The 13468-nt window shown below is 47.3% G+C and overlaps 1 protein-coding gene across 1 annotated transcript in view; it reads left to right on the top strand.

Annotated features, from left to right (window-relative positions):
- Positions 1-4278, top strand: part of Sgpp2 (sphingosine-1-phosphate phosphatase 2) — a 127945-nt gene extending 123667 nt beyond the window's left edge. Inside the window, exon 5 of the mRNA XM_045148006.1 lies at positions 2570-4278. Within this exon, the coding sequence (XP_045003941.1) occupies positions 2570-3121 (552 nt within the window). The 3' untranslated portion in view covers positions 3122-4278. The remainder of the gene's footprint in view (positions 1-2569) is intronic.
- Positions 4279-13468: the final 9190 nt, after the last annotated feature.

The raw sequence follows: 13468 nt of genomic DNA, 5'->3' as shown, positions 1-13468 counted from the left end.
TGCAGTGACTGTGGAGCCCCTGGCACACCCATTCTCTCTATGTGCCTCTGCCTTTGTCTGTCAAATAAATAAATAAATAAATAATTTGAAAACTTTATTTGTTTATTTGAGTGAGAGGGAGAAAGAGAGGACAGCGAGAGGATGGCCATGCCAAGGCCTTGAGACACATGCACCACCTTGTGCATCTGGCTTACATGGGTACTGGGGAATTGAACCTGGATCCTTAGGCTTTGCAGGCAAATGCCTTACCTGCTAAGCCCATGGGTTTTCTAACATTACAGAAGTTACTGTCTGTACCAGTTGAGCTGAAAATGAGCTCTTTGTACACAAGAGAGGATTTGCTGAGCAAGGTTTTGAGCTTTGTGCACATGCATCTGTAATCCCAGCACATGCCACTCTGCACGAAACTTCCGTGCATGGTGATGGGCACTACCGTGTATGCGCCTCACTCACTCGCCACACAGATTGCGTCTGTCCTTCTCAGTTGCTAAGACCACAGCATTTGCTCCTTTACCTGAACAGCCAAAGGCCACTTTGTCTCTGGACATTCCTCAGAGCGTCCTCATTCTTTCACAGCTGCGTAATATAATCCACAGCGTGAATATGCCACGGCTTCATGGAACTGTCCTTGTAGGGGTGGAGCTTGGCTTCTTTCCCATGTCTTGCGATAACCAGCAATGCCAGTGTGGATGACGCGAACACACACCACTCCTGCACAGGCAGTCAGAGCTCCAGGGTCAAGTCACAGGGTGAGACCGAAGGTCTGTGTGATTTTAGAAGCTATTGACAAATTCCTCTCGCATAAAGTATGCAAGAGTCAGAGTGTATGCAATGAATGAGCAGATGGCTTCGTTACCAAAAACTGTTATCAATGGGGATCTTGAGTCCGAGTCCTATTGTATAGCCCAAGCTGGCCTGGAGCTTGCCATCCTACTGGCTCCATCTCCTGAGGCTGGAATTACAAGCATGCACCCTATGCCAGCCAACAGCACTTCAGTCAGCAAGGCTGGGCGAGGAGATGATTTCAGTAGATTGGCAGCGTAGCTTGTGTGAGAAGATGGAGAAAGGGAGCAGGCCTTGTCTGGGCCCCTCTTGATGTCTGGAGCCCATATAATACACAGCAGGCTCTCAGTAAGGTTAGGCAGCCACAGAGCACACCAGCTTTTTAGTTTTCATGTATTTGATTAAAATGTGTTATTAATTTTATTTTTAAATTGGTATTAAATTGACTTCACTTTTACATAAGCTTTTATGAATTTAAAAATATTTTTAAAAATTTTATTTATTTACAAGAGAGAGAGAGAGAGTGTGAGAGAGAGAGAATAGGCATGTCAGGGCCCTCAGCCACTACAAACAAGCTCCAGATGCATGTGCCATCTTGTGCATCTGGCTTACAGGGTTCCTGGGAATTTGAACCTGCGTCCTTTGGCTTTGCAGGCAAGCACCTTAACCACTAAACCATCTCCCCAGCACAGCCTTTATGAATTTTAACACACTTACAAATTCCTAAAAGTCAACCATGCAGTACAGAACAGTTGGTTACATGGCTTCAAAACTGCCCCATGCCATCCTTGGCAGACTCACCCAGTACTCTGTAAGTCCTTGAGGCCCACAACTGACCAATTCTCTGCCACTGTGATTTTAGGTTAGAGAGCATGCTGTGTATATTTAACCACACAGTAGGTAAGCCTTGGGGTTTGGCTTTTTCCATTCAGCAGAATTTCCTGGAGATTTTGTCCACACTGACAGTAGTTTGTTGCTTTTTGGCTGCCAAGAAGTATTCCAGTGTATGAATGTGCCACAGGCTACTTACCGATTCGTCCAGTGAATGAATCTGGGGTTGTTTTCAGTTTAGTGTGATTATTTATAGGATTTCTGTAAACATAGCAGTACCAATTGTTGGGAAAACACAAGTTTTCATTTCTTCTTTGCATAGTTTAATTTTTTACCCTATTACAAGTAAATATTGGACTATTTAAAATATTTGAGAGAAATAATAAACAATGTCTATACATCCTTTGCTATAAACTGATGTGCCTTTACTTATTAGGGGATTTTCCATTGGTTTTTGTTTTAGACAAGTGAGTTTAGGGAGGGAGCTTCTGGGTAATCCAGATAGAAATATTTAGCTACCATTCAATTCCAGAAATGCAGAACTAGAGCTTAGACCCCTCACCCTGCCTGCCAAGAAAGGGTAGTGCCACATCTGTGAAGACACCTGACATAATTATTGCAATCCTCATAAGCTTTCAGTAATGAAGTAAGATCGGATGACCATGAGATTGCCACCATCCATTCAGAAATACAGAATTTATTCTAAGATATAGAAACACTGCAAGAAAATAAGTACCATGAACAACATGATTGTTGTGTACATATTTTTTTATATTTTCACTTCAAAATTTTACAGCTTTGTATTTCCTTTGAACATGGAACTGCCAAAAAAAAAAAAAAAAAAGCACTGGAAAGAGTCAAGCTCAAGCGTCAGATCCCCGGGTTTGACTTGAAATGATAGCCTGCATAGAAGGAAGCATTCGTGTGCTCACGCGGTTCTCGTCTCTCCTCGCAGGACGTGCTGGGTGGCGTCTTGATCACTGCGCTCCTCATCGTCCTCACCTACCCCGCCTGGACGCTGCTCGACTTCCTGGACTCGGCCAGCCCCCTGTTCCCCGTGTGCGTCATCGTTGTGCCGTTTGTCCTCTGCTACAACTACCCCGCGTCCGATTACTACAGCCCCACCCGCGCCGACACCACCACCGTCGTGGCCGCCGGGGCCGGAGTGACGCTGGGGTTCTGGATCAACCACTTCTTCCAGCTCGCGTCCGCGCCGGCCGCGTCTCTGCCTGTCCTTCAGCACATCCCCCCGCTGACCGCCGACATGCTCGTGCTGGGTCTGATCAAATTCATGGTGGGAATCGGGTTGATCCTCTTGGTGCGTCAACTCGTACAAAACCTCTCTCTGCAGGTGTTGTTCTCCTGGTTCAAGGTGGTCACAAGGAACAAGGAGGCCAGGCGGAGACTGGAGATCGAGGTCCCTTACAAATTCGTCACCTACACGTCTGTTGGCATCTGTGCCACAACCTTTGTGCCCATGTTGCACAGGTTTCTGGGACTGCCCTGAGCCTCCAACAGTTGGAGATTTGTCTGTGGATGTGAGAGGAGAGCTGTTAGGGGGAAACCATCTTGACAGGTCCTGATTCTTTAAGGAAAAGCAAGTCCTGTGTTTGCTGTGGCTGGTATGATGTGTGCTGTCATTCTAGGACTTTGGACGTAGGGTAATAAGGAATTCGACCACTTCTTCTCAGTTACAACCTTCCCTGATACTGAGTCTCATTTCCCACACTGGAATGGGCGATGCCATGTAAAACTTCATTCCTTGGACAGGGTGACTTCCTGTGTTAACGATCAGATTAGATTGTGCCGGGTTGGGTGGAAAGACCGCTCGGGAGCAGAGCTTCCTGCGAGGACACTAAAGGAGGTAACGGAGCTATGAGACCACCGGGAGGAGCTCACTTGCCATCTCCTTCAGGTGATCATATTGAAGCAGGAAGCCATTCTTCCTGATTAATATATTTTGCAGGAATCCCGCTTCCGGCAACGACACTGCTCACAGAGGGGAAGTCTGGGGCAGGCGGAGGCTCCTGCTGTCTCCTGCTCAGCCCTCAGCACACTCGGCTGTTCAGGCTTCCACAAAAGCTTGGAAGACCATGGCTCAGTGTCTTCATTCTTTGAGAGCCTGACCAAGAGGAGATAGGTAACCCCGATGTTGCCCCATCCTGACAAGACTTCTTCAACATCCTCCACTACCCTGTTACCGTCCCTTTCCTCCCTGCTAGCCAGAATCAGGGGTTCCCTTTCAGTTTTCCCTCCCCTTATCTCTGGACGATTTTAAGTGTCATCAAGCCAAGAACAACTTCAGCCTCCCCTGGGAAGCAAAGCCCATTAGGTAAACGTATAAATTATATAAATGCCATAGCCGTTGGAAGTAGAGCGGTCCTCTGCATATGCAGGACGGTGACGGTGACGCTCACAGCAGAGTCCCCTCCTACGACTCCTCTGCAGAACAAGGGATCCACATTCGGAAGAGTGTATGTAGATAAGTAGTTAAAAGAGAATGCATTTGAGGGGTAGTGCCAGCGAAGCCAGTGATTCATGCTCCTAGCGCATCATCATCACACACATACACTGGGAAAATTATTCCCTTAAAAGTGACAGAGAGGGCCGGAGAGATTGCTCAGTGGTTAAGGCACTGGCCTGAAAAGCCTAAGGACCTGAGTTCAATTCCCCATACCCATGTAAAGCACAAGGTGGCACATGTGCCTGGAGTTCATTCGCAGGGGCTAGAGGCCCTGGCACGCCCATTCTCTCTCTCTCTCTCTATCTGCCTCTTTCTCTCTCAAATAAATACAATATATTTTTTAAAAAGTTACAGAGAGACAGGTGTGGTGGCACACGCCTTTAATGCCAGCACTCAGGAGGCTAAGGTAGGAGGACTGCCTTGAGTTTAAGGTCAATCTGGACTACAGAGTAAGTTCCAGGTTAGCCTGGAATAGAGTGAGACCCTACCCTCAAAATAAAAATCATGGGCTGGAGAGATGACTTTGTGATTAAGGCACTTGCCTAAGAACCCAGATTTGATTCTCCAGGTCAAATATAAGCCAGATGCACAAGGTGGCACATGAATCTTGAGTTCATTTACAGTGGCTAGAGGCCCCAGCACACCCATTCTCTCTCTCTAAAATAAAATAATAATAAAAATAAAAAAAGTGAACCACACACACAAAAAAAAGTTACAGAGGTTCAGACCTCTATATCCAGGGTTAAAAACCCAAAACTGCATTTTCTGTGATTTCATATAGGTCCTATGGCCTTGGTTGGGATAATCTGTGATATTGGACATAATGTTCCAACTTCTCAAAAATAATTCTTAGCAGAATGCCGTGCCTGGTTTCCCTTACCATCCTCACGTTTAGCATAGTTAGAGGCAGGGATCCAGCTAACCTACTATTTGTCTGCTTTTGCGTCTAACTCTGGCCAGCTGCACACAGTTAGCGGGAGTCTTGGCTCACCAGTTCTGCCTCCAGCGCAGCGGCTGCTACTTGGTGGCACTGCCCTTTGTGCCTGTCCCCACTGCCCCCAGCTGCCAAACCGGAGCCTGCAAAACACACACACACACACACACACACACACACACACACACACACACCATAGTTTTAGTTCCTTGGCCAAAGCCAAGAGACAAAAGCCTCAGCTTTCCCCATCTGTATCTGGGAGGAAGAGCCGCAAGGACCGGCACAGCAGGGGACGTGGCATGACGGAAGTTTTCACACCTGCCCCTTTAAGTCCTACAACACGGGGAGCGACCTGCCGTATGGATGCATTGGATGCTGTGTCGACACATGTGCAATGGTGACCTAAGGATGTGTCATAACTGGTCACTTTGTTAAGTAGTTGATAACAGAAAACAGAATAAAAAGCATCTATTGGCGAGGCCAGGCTTAATTTTGCATTTCCGCTCTGTGGCCTAGAACCAGGTGGAACTGTTGTTAAAGGCTATTACTTGACCTCGCTCTGCCTTTCCCAGCCCTCCTCATTTCTCCCCGAGTACCTCACTCGCCGCTGACCCGATCTTACACACCTCTGCATGCTCCTTTGGAGCGCGTGCTTTGGGGCTCTTCAAAATTTGCACTTTTCTCTTTGGGAAGAGACTGCCCCCTGCTGGCTTGGCCTCAGTCTTAGTCCACCGCCTCTCTGGGTCTAGTCAAGCTCCCCCATTCCATGCCAGAGAGTTGACCCTGGAACTTCTATTTCGAACAAGTATCATTTCATGCCACATTTCCTCAGTCCTGCACCAAATATGCCAGGAAAAAAACAAGGCATGGGCAAGAGTTCTAAGCTAACAACATGAGACGGCAGGGACTAATAAAGTCACTCCACAACCTGCCTGGTAGACTGTAACTTGGGATTTTCTTGCCCAAATAGACAGCTCATCTTCCCAAGTGTAATCACCACAAGTGGTATGTGGGGCCATGTGTTCAGCGTTTCTATTTTGGAAGTCTCTAGCTGTCTTGCTTCTGTACTGTATGTAAAGTTATTCTTTTAAAAACAAAATCTTTTGTTTGACTATAACTTATTAAATGCTTTAAAATCTAATACTCTTTGTTTTGGACTTTTTTTTTTTTTTTTTGAGACAGAGTCTCGCTCTGGAAGCCAGGCTAACCTAGAACTCAGTATCTCACTATGTAGTTCAGGCTGACCTTGAATTCATGGTAATCCCCCTGCTTCAGGCTCCCAGGTGCTGGGATTGTGGGTGTGAGCCACTACACCAGCAGACTCTTTCCTTAACCAGGTTCTTTTTCTATGGGGCCTGAGTGGAAACGAGGGGACAAAAATAAGTGGCAAGCTATGGAATTCTCGGTTACCAGAATTCAACCACGTGCAAATCCCCTGGCGAGCCGCACAGTGGCCACAAGTGGACTAACGGGAAGAAGTGCTGAAGTGGCTTGCTGAGGTCTTCCTTCCAGCTCCTTGATATCCAAGAGTCCTTTGTGTGTGTGGCGGGGGGGGGGGGGGGGGGGAGGATGTCAGTGGACTTGAAAGGTAAACACTGCAGGTTAGTCAAGGTAACGAGAGCACGAGCTGCTGAACCCATTGAACACTCCCCCTGCGGCAAGTCACATCACTGACACGCTCCTCCTTTAAACACCCACTTTGCTTCTCAAAATGGCACTTACGTGCAAGGACACATCCGGGACTCTACTTGTAGTGTGAGCAGGATGTACTTATTACTAATATGTTGGGCCCCCTGGGGTTGTTATTGTCCAACCTCAGAGAATTACAACTCAATATCTGAACTGTCAAGACTATGTGGGGGGAAAAAAAAAAGCTTGGCCATGGGATGGGATGGTGGGGGGATGTGATTAATTCCAACTTGAGGGCCACAGCAACTTCAGGAAGGCTTGGTAGAGGAAGTAATCCAAGAGCTAAGCTTAAAGGAGGGACAAGATGGAGTTTGCCTCGGCAGTGGGGTAAGTAGGTACAAGGTAATAATCCGTATCTAGGGATCCACGGAATAGAGATGCTTCCCCAAACATCTCCAGGGTTTACAAGGAAAACCCACTTGTTAGCGTGTAAGAGTGAGGCCACAGATCATTTCATAGGCTCCTTCCACCATCCTCATTGGAATATTTAAGTCTGCCTTGGTGTTGCAGTCAGGTTCGCATTGCTGACAGAAATCACCCAATCTAGAGTAGCTGGGGGGAGGGGGTTATTTTGGTTTACAGGCTTGAGGGGAAGCTCCATGATGGCAGGGGAAAATGATGGCATGAGGAGAGGGTGGACATCACCTCCTGGCCAACTTTGTGTGGACAACAGCGACAGGAGAGTATACCAAACACTGGCAAGCGGACACTGGCTATAACATTCAGAAGCCCGCCCCCAGCAATACACTGCTTCCAGGAGGCGTTAATTCCCAAATCTCCATCAGCTGGGAACCTAGCATTCCCATCAGCCAAGGTTATTGGAGACACCTGAGTCAAACCACCACACCTGGACACCTTCTGCTTCTGTGCCTCCACCCTCACTCTCTCATTCCCCGGTCCTCCGCCCCACCCCGCGTGAGGACCGCAGCTCTGGACTCGCTGTGTTGTTTCTGCCCACTGCTTTCCTTGGCTTCCCTTTGCTCAGTTCCCTGAACTAGTTCATTCATAAATTTTTTATTTTATTTTATTTTATGTTTACATTTTGGTTTTTCAAGGTAGGGTCTCACTTTAGCCCGGGCTAACCTGGAATTCACTATGTAGTCTCAGGCTGGCCTCGAACTCTCAGTGATCCTTCTACCTCGAGTGCTAGGATTAAAGGCGTGCACCACCATGCCCAGCATCATTTGTAAAAAAAAAAAAAAATTTTGTCATGATCAGAGCTCTTCAGGAGAGCTCTTGCTGCTCCCTGTGTCCCTGTGATGAGAATGAGGTCTTGATTATCTAGCAGGAAGCTATGTAGTGGAACAGGCATGTGGCTTACCTCGGTTTTTATTTGTTACATGTGTACATATAATAGATCTGATGTGTAATGCACAGTGTATGCACGTACACGCGGATGCAATGCCCATGCATGCAGAGGCCAGAAACATTACGTCCCCCCTTCACCGCTCATCTGCGTGTTCCTTAAGATAGAGTCACCCATCTGGGAGCTTGCTGTCCTCACAAGGCCCGGCGATGCTCTGTTCTCTGCTCCCTGTGGCACTGGGGTTCGGGCCATACCAGCTCTTTATGTGAGTCCTAGAGAATGAACTAGCAATCTCAGCAGGCCCTCATGCTTGCACAGGAAGCATTCTTAATGCTAAGCTGTCTCTCCAGCTCCTTGCCTCATAGTAAACAATGCTTTCAGGCTGGGGAGATCGCTTAGCAGTTAACGCGCTTCCCTGCAAAGCCATAGGACTTAGTTTCGATTCTCAAGACCCAAATAAACCAGATGCATATTGTGGTACATGTGTCTGGAGTTTGTTTGCAGTGGCTGGAGGCCCTGGCTCACCCATTTTCTCCCTCTCTATCTCTCACACATAAATAAATAAAAATAAAATATAAAAAATTATTTTTTTAAAAAAAAACACACATTTTCCTCAAACTTTAAATGCACTGAAGGGGGCTGGGGAGATGGCTCAGCGGTTAAAGGTGCTTGTTTGTGAAGCCTGCCAGCCTGAGTTCCGAATCCATGGCACTTGCGTAAAGCCAGACACAAAAATTGGCACATGCATCTGGCACATGTCTGCAGTGGCAAGAGATCCTGGTGCACACATGCACGTGCACACACACACATGCACACATGTCCACAAAATAAAAAATTTAAATGCAGTGAAGGGTTAGTATTTAGAAGTCTTATGGCAATTTTTCATCTTTATAAACATAAGAGTTTTATAAATTTCTTTGGACACACCGTACATCCGTTGTTTTCCTAAAGTGGGGGACACCTGTAGCTCAGACTCCAGCATTTACAGATGCACATTAAGAATGAGGGTTGAATGTGGGCCATGAAGAGAATGCTAAGTTCTTAAAGCTGCAGCCACATGAGACAAAGGCGCGAGATGAAGCCAAAACCCTTCTTGCTTTTCCACGCCTGTCTACATGGCATGCAGAAACAAACACGAAAAGCGAGGACGGGGCGCGGAGTTCCGGCTGCGACGCTTCTTCACACGCATGCCACACATCTGGGGGCTGGGAGCCTCCTCTTCCCCCATGACATCAGCTTCCCCGTGGCTGGAGCACAAGCCTGATTCTCCCCAGCGAAGGTGTTCAAGGAATGCTCACCCTCTGTGCCATATGCAACACTGCCCTCCCCTCACTAAAGCTGGGGCATGATGGCAACTGGATGCTGCTGGGATGTCTGTCCTGCAAACACTGCTGACATGCGTCTAGGGGCGAAGCGAGGCCTCCCAGAACTCCAGTCTGCAGTACCCTGTCACCTGGAAAACACATGGAGTCTCTGAGGACAAAATATGCACAGAGCTCACTCAACACAGACCACTTTACCATCTCAACTAGGCACTGATAAAAAGATGTTGAAATATCTTTTTTTTAAAAATTTTTATTAACATTTTCCATGATTATAAAATATATCCCATGGTAATTCCCTCCCTCCCCAGCCCCACACTTTCCCATTTGAAATTCCATTCTCCATCATATTACCTCCCCATTACAATCATTGTAATTACATATATACAATATCAACCTATTAAGTACCCTCCTCCCTTCCTTTCTCCACCCTTTATGTCTCCTTTTCAACTTACTGGCCTCTGCTACTAACTATTTTCATTCTCACACTGTTGAAATATCTTAAAGATTTCCATCATGCCCAGTGGAACCCAGTCCAAGGCCTGACAGGTGAGCCCAAGGTTTTCCTTGTCAGTGCACCTAAGTGGTCTTCCTATAGCAGGTTGCTTGTGGGCTGCCTTGGCATGACCCCAAGTGCCCCTTGTTTAACAGAGCTGCTAAGGGTCACAGCAGATCTCAGACGCTGGCCCCCTTTCACAGGTCCACGCAGAGAGAGAAAACCAACCATCGCCAGAGCACTGGAAGCAACCACACTCCCAGAACCCTAGACAGAGCCCAAGCCCTCTGGATAGCTTCAGCCTGGAATTCCGGATGTGCCGCCGGGAACTCCTCCTCCAGCCAGGCAGCTGGCTATCCAAGTTACAGCTTGAATAAAACTCCTGAATCATCGGGGACATCTATTTAAACTACACCAGCCAGGCGTGGTGGTGCATGCCTTTAATCCCAGCACCCAGGAGGCCAAGATAGGAGGATCCCTGTGAGTTCAAGGCCACTACATAGTGAATCTAGGTCAGCCTGGGCTAGAGACCCTACCTCGAAAAACCAAAAAGAAAAAGAAAAAAGTTCAAAATAAGCTAGCACACCAGCCATCTCTACCTACCTGCCCAGAGCCAAGTAAGGTAGGTGCCCAAGATCCCTCCCAGCAGCCCTGCTTTCTCAGCAGCCCTCGGGGAAGTACAACTTATGCAAAGTACATTTCCTTTGCTACCAAATTCAGGATCAAAAGGGCACATTTTCTCCACATCTCCGCCTTTCTGAAAGGCCAGATTCGCTTAGAGTCCAAGTCCTGATTTCAGCACGGAAGCAGGTCTCCCTCAGCCTTGACCTTGCCTTGCCATGCTGGTGAGCTGCTTCCAAAGGCTTTCTAAGATGGAATTGTGCCACGGTCCTGGCTTCCTGGAATAAAGCTGATGACATCAAAATAAAAGACAGAGTGATAGAGAGGGGGAGGGGATATGATGGACAGTGGGCTTGTGAAGAAGAAAGTGTGGGGGTGAGGGAATCATCATGATTTATTGCCTATAATTATGGAAGTTGTCAATAATTTTTAAAAAAATTTAAAGAAATTATAAAGGCCAATTGACCCTGGGCCTTAGCATCATTTAAGAGACAAGATGCCATGAAACCCATTGCTGGAAAGTCATTCAGCTGACAGTCTGATTCTGAGAGAATAATAGGAGAAAGTTTAATTTAAATAAATCAGTCAGTCAGGGATAGAGTCCCAAAGAGAGGGAACGAGGCTCATCCACCAGGCTCGTCCCCATGGAATGAACAATTCTTTAGCAACAGCGCCCCCTACCCCTTCCCCGATGGAGCACACCCAAGTCTCGGACCCCTCTTGGGTCAAGCCCATTAAGCCCCCAAGCCCATCAGCTCCCTCCCTTACCCACCTGACCCTGCAGGTAGAGTCCATCCCAATAAACTGTAAAGGGTTTGCCATGAGGGCAAGGGGTCCTGGCTGCTCTTTTTTTTCTTTCTGACATCTGAACCTCCAGATCCCTGTTCCACTAAGTCTGGTAAGAAAATTTCTCTAAGTTCTGGCCCTTTTCCAGTTTCCCTGGAAATCTCTCATTCATGGCTTCTCGCCACACCCATAGTCAGCTTCCCACATGGGCTCTCTGGTCCTGTTTCCATATACGGGGGCACCGGGGTTGTTTATCATGCCCCGCTCCCCACTGTGTCTCTTGCACCTCCCATGTGGATGCATGTGTATACCCATGAGAGTCTTTCCCTGGATACCAAATATACCTCACAATTAACAATGTACCCTTCTCAGTCCTTTTCCTCAATTTTTTGTCGGGAAGGGCAAGAATCTAAAAGTTGGAATTCACAAGCCAAGGTGGGGGAAACCCTGTACCCCCCCCCAAATTCCATATAGCAGTTCCAGTGGTCAGTCATGGTTTTTGCCGACTACACAGCCCAGCTGAGCCAAACGCCTGAACACAACACAGGCTACAATGGAGACAAAGCCTGCTTTGTATCAGTTTTGTCCTACTCAACGGCCATCTTGTCACAAAAGGTCATTCAGCTCCTCCACTTTTATCCAAGGACGTCCTTTCCCCACACCAACTTTGGCCAGGTGCCTCAAGGAGCCGCTCAGATTCTCCCAGCCTGGTCTTGCATCTAATGCAGGCTTCCATGCCGTCAGCCTAAGCAAGTCCTTAAGAGGACAGGCTGAGAGGATCAAAATCAACGGAAGTTTATTCCTCACAGTTCTGGAGGGAGGAGACAAGAGCAGGGTGCCAGCAAGGTCGGTTTCATCGTGAGACCTTTGCTGACTTGTTGGCAGCCACCATGTAACCATGTGCTCACATGACCTCCTTACCGAGAAAGCCAGTTCTCTGAGATCTTACACTTACTAATCCCATCAGGAAGGATTCACCCTCGAGGCCTCACCTAGTCTGAATTACACCCCAAGCATCTCATCTTCAATAGCATCACACTGGGACGCACCACATAAACATCTGGGGAACATATTCAGTCCATGGTAAGATAGGTGAAAGTTGTTCAAGGTTTTAGTAACATCAACCAGAGCTCGGGAGGTATCAGATGGGCCAAAAGCTTTAATCGCTAGGAGTCTCTATTTTGCCTAAGTTCTTTCAAGGTTACCTGACCCCTTTTGAGAAAACCAAACCCATGAGCCAAGGTCATGGCAAAAGCATTGGAGTTGCTCGTGTTTATACAAGCAGCAAGCAGAGGCAGGCACTGAGAAGCGAGTCTTGACTGCTCTTCCTAACCCAAGAGCCTCTCCTCACCGAAAGGAGGCTTCCACTTGGGCCACTCCTTAAAATGTAGCAAGTCATTCAACTTGGAAAGAGGAGGGTCTTCTTCCCAAGGGTGATGGAATGGGGGTGGGGACAAAATGGGTAATGGGATGGGAATACTCTCAAAGTACAATATGTTCATGTGTTAAAAGTTCTCAATAAAAAAATGTTTACAAAATTTGCCCAACTACCCATTTTATGTTGCCAATGGTAACAGGATAGCCTCATTTGTCATTTTAATACTAGGCAGCAATTTTATCAGTGTTTTTATTTGCATTTCCATGGTGACTGAAGATGTTAAGTGTCTTCACATCCCTATTTTGCTTGTCTTTGTTTAGAGACAGAGGTTCGTGAGTGCAGACTGGCCTAACCTCACGATGCAGTTAAGAATATCTTGAACTTCTGATGCTCCTGAGCCCACTCCCCACGTTAGGGCGGCAGGCATGTGCCACCATGCCCACTTTATGCACAGGGCTTTGTGCAAGCCCTCTACCAGCAGAGCTACGCCTCCCTTCCCGCGTGTTCCGTTTAGCCATTTGTGTATCCTCTTTGTGGAAACAGTTTTTCAATTCTTTTGTGCATTTATTGCTAAGTTATCAGAAGCCTTTAATATAAACTGGATATAAGCCCTCTGACATGTACTTTTGCTTTTTGTTTTCTTTTTGTTTTTTGAGACAGGATCCCAAGCTGTCCTGGACCTCTTGCCTCAGCCTCCAGCGCTGGCATTAGTCATGAGCCACCACGCCTGGGTTAAGGGCCTATCTCACTTCAGCTTTGAAATGTGAGGGCTGAGCGACGGCACAGACCTGTAGTCTCAACACAGGGAGGGTGAGACAGGAGGCCTCAAGATGGAGGGCAGCCGGGCTACAGAGCAAA

This window comes from Jaculus jaculus, chromosome 4 (genome assembly GCF_020740685.1).
Source record: "Jaculus jaculus isolate mJacJac1 chromosome 4, mJacJac1.mat.Y.cur, whole genome shotgun sequence".
Lineage (NCBI taxonomy): Eukaryota > Metazoa > Chordata > Mammalia > Rodentia > Dipodidae > Jaculus > Jaculus jaculus.
This window is presented reverse-complemented; position numbering and strand designations above follow the sequence as displayed.